Genomic DNA, 7,935 nt, shown 5'->3' with positions numbered 1-7,935 from the left:
GTGAAAGAGTATTCCAGCCCTGGTGGTTTGGGCTGTGGGGCGATGTTGTCAGTCTGCTCTCAAAACCGGCAGCAGGATAAGAGCCAATTTATCTGGACCCTCCATGGTGACTCACCCAGTTTGGGAAATGGTTCCCCTCCCTCTGAGGAGGAAAGGAAGGGGGGCTAAGCTCCCCTCTGGTATGGGTCACCGAATGATTGGGACTCACAAGCCCCCCACCACATCAAGGCAGCTCCCACTGGGGGCTCTCTCTCCTTGAAACCATGTTGTGGTTGATCAGGTGTTGGATGATGGTGTTAGGCTTCTTGGCCTATAGTTTTCTGCTGAATATTTACTAGATGACTGATTTCCAGTCCTTAGGCACTTTTCCTTGATCCTCCCAGGCTACAGTTCTTTTTGCAAGGGTGTTCGAAGCATTAATACTAATCTTCACATGTTGGTTTGGCCAGCAATATGAAGTAACATTTGCAAATAATTCATAAAAAATTCCATAAGGTGCTACCCCAAAATAAAAATAACAATTTTGTTTTACTTTATTTCAACTATTACAAAACTAGCCTTTTAAAAATAATCACACAGATCCACTTCCAAGTACATGATGCCATAATACAAAAAAGAAAAGAAAAGAAAATTATAAATATAAATATATATATATATATATATATATATATATATATATATATATATATATATATATATATATATATATATATATATATATATATATATATATATATATATATATATATATATATATATATATATATATATATATATATATATATATATATATATATATATATATATATATATATATATATATATATATATATATATATATATATATATATATATATATATATATATATATATATATATATATATATATATATATATATATATATATATATATATATATATTTATTTATATTTATATTTTGCACATTATCCAATATAATTTGTTTTGAATAGTGATTAACAACTACAATAATCATGTAATATTGGTTAATAAACTACAAAATATAAAATAAAATAAGAATGTAATTATGTATCTTGACAGAGAGAGTGTGGATTAGATGTTATAAAATATAGAAAATAGAGTGGTGCTATCTGAATATAAAATGTTGTACTTTCGAAATAACATACATTACTTCATTATATTAATCCTAGATCCATTAGTGTTTTAATATTATAATGATTCCTGGCCTGAAGGACTAACTTAAAAATAGGAAGATAAAATTTTTTATCTTTTTTGAACTAAAGTACTTGAATTTAGTAATAGACAAAATAAATACATTACATTGTCTTTTGAGAAAGTTTTTTGTTTTCACTCCCTAATCTATATTAAAACAGTGTCTCTCCTTCCACCATTGTTATTATATCACTGTTCTTGTAAAATACAGTAGAACCTCGATAATCCAAACTGTTTGGAACCAGAGAGTGTTCAGATTGTTGAGAGAATATTAACTCATTGCAATATAAAAGTAACACTTACATAACCTATAATTACTTGAAGAAATAACAATACATCAATGGTATTACAGAGTGAATAAAACTCTTAATAACTATAGTATTCTGTAAGTATAGCAATTAATGTACAGTACTTAAGAGATAAAATAACAAATAGCAAAACATTTAACAAGTTTCCAGTGTTGATTATTCTTGAATATAATTTCCTTTATTCAGCAGTTATAAAGATTCATGTACAGGTACTTTATATTCTTCCCGTTTTCACATGGAATTGTTTAGCCTTCTCAGTTAATATAAGATCGGACACTGGAGCACCTTTAGATCTTTCTACTACTTGCACAAACCTTTATCTATCTGGTTAACTATAGCATCTTTTTCCTTTATCACCACTTTTACTTCAGTCAGTAGTGTTTGCCATGAAAAATCTCTATTTGTCCTTTTGTTTATTCATAATATCACAAACTACTTGCACCAATCAAATAATCATTCATAATGTTACTCTGTCTAAACACCTTGCTCAAATTTGTTTATGATTTCAATATTTTAATTAGTTGCTCATGTTACATGCTCTCGTTTAGGTGTTTTATCTCCCACTGAAGATTTACCAGCATTACAAGCCATGTTTTACTCTGATAGCTTAAATAAATTAAGTTAAAGATAATCACAGGAAAACACTGACAAAATGTAATCAATGATAGACAAATGACTGAGTTGCAAGGCTCATCAGCTAGCCATGGTTTAGAAATTTGCTTTATTGAAGTCTGGATTATCGGGGTTTTAATGTTTAATTATTTCAAACCAACTTTTTTGAAACCCACAGTATAAAACCTCAAGAAAGGAATGACATTAGTTTGATCTATTAAAATGAAATGTAGCCACCTGATTTTAGTACAGTACACAGTTGCCCATTACATTCTGAATTAAGTATCTCTGCCTGTAACTAAAAAATAAAATAAGTTACATTCAATAGCAGTCAAAACGTTCCTTTATTCATATTCACCTTTTTCAAAATAAAATTTCTCTAACACTTTACAATATCTGTATTGCTAAAATTCATTATATGTGCTCTTCAGCACTGAGTTGCAGTTACTGTAGATACAAATTTCATTACTTGTCTCTACCTGAATATAAACAGTTTCCTCATTTGAACTTGCAGTTGGTAATACTAATATTAGTCTCACCAATTCTGAGACAGCTCTCCCATTGCCAGTGTACATCATTATTCCTCTTCCTCCTCCCCAGGAACTTTCCATTGTGCCTTCTTACCAGCTTCATATAATATTTGGAGCTCCATAACTAAATCACCATCAGCTTTTAATTCACAGTACTTCTGATAAAGAGCAAGAGCAGTTCTGGCATCCTCTATACTATCGTGGGTTACACTCTGAATTTTGAGTTCTGTTGGGGGAAAAAATATACATGTAATTCCAGGCAACATTAATTCCAGTATTGTACTCTGGCTAAGAGAGTTCATCTGCATTGCAAACACTGTACTTACTGGATATTATAACTTTTATTAAACCATTCTGATATGCATGAAAAGCTTCCACAATATAAGCCAGAACTAGTGAGGGGCCATGTATGGTTAAAAAATAATAATAATTATTAGTTTCAGTTTGAACTGATATATTACTATATTACAATCAAAATATATTAATTTGCACGCAATAATTGTTTGATTTCTTATCTTAAGCAATGATAAAATATTAAAAAATTTGTTTACGAAATAGTTAATTAAAGCAGCACAGGAAACTAATCATCTGCAATGCCTTTCCTTCACAGGTGAGGAAACAATAAAATATTACAGTTACCACAATTTTTCTACAGTAGTTCCAGTCTATTGTTTTCACTGGTAACCAAGTACGTAATATCTCCGTCAGTCAGAATCCCTCTAAACCGGAACTCTCCGATAGCCAGAATTGAAATTTTCTCGGAAGTCGTTCCCAAAGCCGAAATTTTCCAGAAAATTCTGGCTTTGGAAACGATTTTCTGAGGGACACATTTTCTGGCAAATTCTGAGAAATTTTCCCAGTACCTGGGAAATCCGGAAAATTCCAGGAATGGGGGAGACTTTTTCCGGGTTTGAAAGATGAATATCAGGTGCATTTTCAGGAAATTCCAAGAAAACTTTCCCAGTACCCGTAATTTTCCGGGTTCGAGAGATGATGCAATGTGCAATATCTGGAACTTCCAAGAACATTTTTCCATTACCTGGAAAATTTTGGGGATAGAGATTTTTTTCCGGCTTTGAGAGATGATGTAATGCAAAATTTCTGGAACTTCCGAGAACATTTTTCCATTGACCGGAAAATTCCAGGGATGAGGGATTTTTTCCTGCTTTGAGAGAGTCGTCTCGTTACCCAGAAATCTCTCATTGTCAGAAGTGCTCTGCACCAATTGTTCCCGCTACTGGAAATATCACTTATACTGTACAGTAAACCCTCGATAACTCGGAATTTCACATAACTCGGCATGGACATGGTCTCGGAATGTATTAGTATAACTCGGGAAATGCCGATATATATAAAATTATCTGGGAAAAATCTTGGCATAACTGGCCACCTGCATCACCTACCATGCCTCTGTGTCACCTACCATACCTCTGTATCACCTACCATGAATCTGTGTCTCCTACCATGATGCTTCATTCTTCACCTGCAGTGCTGGTAAGCGTTACTTTTTTTTACATTTAGTAATTACATTTACACATACTGTATATGGATCGATAATTTTTTATTGTTGTATTTTTGTAGGAGGGGGGTAAGTGCCTAGATAACTTGGAATTTGGGATAACTCAGCAAGGCCAGAGCCCATATGTGCCTAGTTATCGAGGGTTTACTGTACAGTATATAGATTAAAAGTTGTGAGTATTATCCTTTTAATCATTACATTAGTTCTTACCTAAAAATACAACAGTTAAGTCTTGTATGCATAAATACTGAAATACATTTAACACTGAATTTTGTTTCAGGCTGAAAATTAAGACTGATAGTTTAGGAAGTTTACCTAACTTTGTTCTCAGACAACTATTATGCTCATTGAGAATGGTTTCATGATCAATACTGGCATTCCATTATCAATACTAAATATATTATCATAAACTAAAATGATAAATATACAAAATCCCCCCCATTTTATTTACTTCACAAGTTCAAAACAGTGTTACAATGCCGGAATATCTATAACAAAAACTATGTATATATACAGTACTGTTAAATCAAAGAAATTACGAGTATGAGGCAACTGGACTGCATGCAATCATATTTTCACCCATTCTGAGTGAGGGAAAAAAAAGTAGGAAAGTGAGTTCCACAAACATTGTTGCCAATGTAGGTTGTGGTTTGCATCTACAGTCAAAACTATATTTGGCTTATTGACTCTCTTATGTCTTTGCAATTGTACAAGATACTCAAGCACACACAGAGGTCACATAGAACTGGGCAATATACCTCATGGGGTCGCTGGAGTTACCTGGGTCTTACATTGGGCACGTGACTTTTTTTATTTTTTATTATTACTATTATTATTATTATTATTTTTTAAGTCTAGGTGTCAAGGACTGAAGAATGTGGCCAGCAGGTGCTGTCTTCTTAAGTCAAGAATATAAATTATTGTCAAGTGATTAACGCAGTTACTCTCCTTGTGTCAGGTCAGGTCAGGTCAGGCTTGCCCTGATGATATGTTTTGCAACAAAAGTTCCACACGCCTACCTTTAAACTGTTCTCAGCACAGTTCACTCTGCTTCCCATGGATGTGGACAGAAAATTTCAATGATAGATTCCCTGAGTTGCTTACCTAGTCTTCTGATTTTCTTCATTTTCCGTTCAAGACAGATGTAAATTAATGTAGCCCCTTTGCACTCAAAATGCTACAATTACAAGCTGATGAATAGGTTATGGTGAATTTTGACATCTATGATGACATAGAAAAGTTTTGGATTACCTTATCAAAGATACATTCAGTGGTTAAAAATTGAACTATCAAGGTTTTGGTACAATTTGGAACCTCCTATGTCTGTGAGGCAGCTTTCTCGTCAATGGTGTTTCTCAAAAATTATTACCGTAACTGTAGTTCAAAATTCAACTTAGAAATTGTATGCCATGTTGCTTAACCTCGTAACCCCCAGAGAAAGTTAATCAAATGATGACGTACACCATGTTATATATGAAATATGACACAGTTGTAGCATTAAATGATAATCTATCCATATGAATTATAGCTGATATAACTGGTATTGAAAATAATTTAAATGATGATGCGCTTATCACATACGGGATACGACAAAGTTGTAACTAAGAAAATTGTATGTTACATTGCTTAACCACATAGCTAATTGTACCCCAAGGTATAGAGCATTAAATGATGATATAAACATGACACACATTAAATATGGCAGAGTTGTAATCTGTTTCTGCCAGTGTTTACTTTTAGACTTCTTAATTATGTAATACATTTTCCTTACTTGTTTTACAGTTAAATGCATATGAAAAAATTTCTGTATTTATTCTAAAAATCCTTATACAGCTCCTCCCCGACTTACAACGGGGTTAGGAACCCAAATCCAGGTCGTAAGTCGAAATGGTCGTAAGTCGGAAATGCTTAAATAATACATAGAAAATCTAAAATGGGTGTCTCTTTTTCTTCTTAGCACCAGAAAACACTAACTTTTAAGCTTGCCAGCCATTTTAAAGTGAATCACAAACGAAAATTTTGTCTGTGTACTGACTTTGGGACTCGAAAATACGTAATTTGACCAAATTTTGGTACGACTGAGGCAGGTCGTAAGTGTGGGTGGTCGTAAGATGGGGAGGATATATATATACAGTATATATATAGATATAGATATAGATATAGATATAGATATATATATATATATATATATATATATATATATATATATATATATATATATATATATATATATATATATATATATATATATATATATATATATATATATATATATATATATATATATATATATATATATATATATATATATATATATATATATATATATATATATGAGAGAGAGAGAGAGAGTCTGTAATGACTTTAGGTCACACTGGATAGACAACAGCATGAGATGGGATTGCACTGGAAAATGCTTGGGAACCCCTGTTCTAGAACATAATAAATTACATACTGGTAAAAATATGAGAGCTAAATCATTATCTATTTCTAAATTCTAATTTAGGAAAACTACTTAATATATCTGTGTGATGACTAACTAATGTCAATATATCTTTCAACAGAGAAACTGAAGGACTTACTGAGAAAGTGCCAGGCAAGGAATTTCAGGGAGACCATCCGGTTATGAGACATGTGGAAGAGGTGCACTGTGTCTATCAGTTGTGCCATAGGTACTGTCATGTTGATCACCCTGTAGGAGAAAAAATCTGTAATAAAGTGGATGTTAAGGCATTAAAAGGCATTTAAACCTCTCAATCTTATGTTTTCATGGTAATCTAATATTAATTTTTAATACTAGATAAGTTTCTGATACACAAGTGGTATGTAGCATGCAAGGGACAAATACATAAGTTCAGTATTTGAATATAAATACAATTAAGGAAAAGTACAAAGGTTTCAAATACAGGTACATATACAGTACATTTGAAGTACAGTATTCATAGATGATATACAATCATGAATACTTTGGTAACTAATCTGAAATAAGTAATAACAGAACCAAGTACGCATAAATATTCTGGAAATTTTGGATTTATTTACAGTCGAGCTCTGATATACAGTACAGTATTGGCTAATATACACAATGTTTCAACAACTAGAAATTAATCTTTGCCAGTTGCCATTTCCATCTTACAAATTATATATACTGTACTAAACCTATTAAAATTAATTAGTGCTGAGGAAACTTTTCATTATTCTTTATGAACATCAACCTGTCAATAATTTTGTCAGTGAGGCAGCAGCAATCATTTCTGAAGTTTCTGAAAATAAAAAAACATTCCAAGAGGGCAGAGGATGCTGGAACACTCAGGTAATACTTGGCAAGAAAGTGATGAAGGTGTTACTTATGTTGAAGTGTTTTATAAGAGTTAAGATAAGAAGGATGGTGATAGGCTGAGTGTGGGTGATGAGGTAGTAAATGGGAAGATTGATGAAAATGAAAGGTGAGGTGGGACATGTGGTTGATGGGATGAATGAATGATTGATTGATTGATTGTGGTAATTACACCCCTGGCAATGCAACAGCTTAAGGTCATACTTTTTACTTTTTTTATCCTCTTCGCCACTGATCGGCTTGTCAGCCGCTTGGGCGGTCAGTCACATCTCTGTTACGCACTGTTGGTAAATACTGGGCATGCAATGGCTCTTGAATGTATCTGAACCTACTCCAGTACTGGCAAAGTCTGGTCTTGAAACAGCTCACACTTGGTACCATCACAACACTCTCTCACTCGAAAAAAAGTTCGCCCTCACATTTACGTAAACTTTTTT

General features: G+C 32.7%; 1 protein-coding gene across 5 annotated transcripts in view; it reads right to left on the bottom strand.

Annotated features, from left to right (window-relative positions):
• Window positions 1–963: 963 nt before the first annotated feature.
• Window positions 964–7,935, bottom strand: part of LOC121858239 (PAN2-PAN3 deadenylation complex catalytic subunit PAN2-like) — a 66,456-nt gene continuing 59,484 nt past the window's right edge. For 3 of the 5 annotated variants that reach the window (XM_042354534.1, XM_042354536.1, XM_042354535.1), the window contains exons 23-24: window positions 6,744–6,853; window positions 964–2,868 (exon numbers count right to left, since the gene is read on the bottom strand). In XM_042354534.1, coding sequence (XP_042210468.1) covers window positions 2,690–2,868; window positions 6,744–6,853 — 289 coding nt within the window. In that variant the 3' untranslated portion in view covers window positions 964–2,689. The remainder of the gene's footprint in view (window positions 2,869–6,743; window positions 6,854–7,935) is intronic. The other 2 variants (XM_042354537.1, XM_042354538.1) reach the window with 1 other exon arrangement.

The sequence above is a fragment of the Homarus americanus genome, unplaced genomic scaffold (assembly GCF_018991925.1).
Source record: "Homarus americanus isolate GMGI-L3 unplaced genomic scaffold, GMGI_Hamer_2.0 scaffold57980, whole genome shotgun sequence".
Taxonomy (NCBI): Eukaryota; Metazoa; Arthropoda; class Malacostraca; order Decapoda; family Nephropidae; genus Homarus; species Homarus americanus.
Note: the sequence above shows the minus strand (reverse complement) of the source record. Positions and strands in the feature narration are given on the sequence as shown.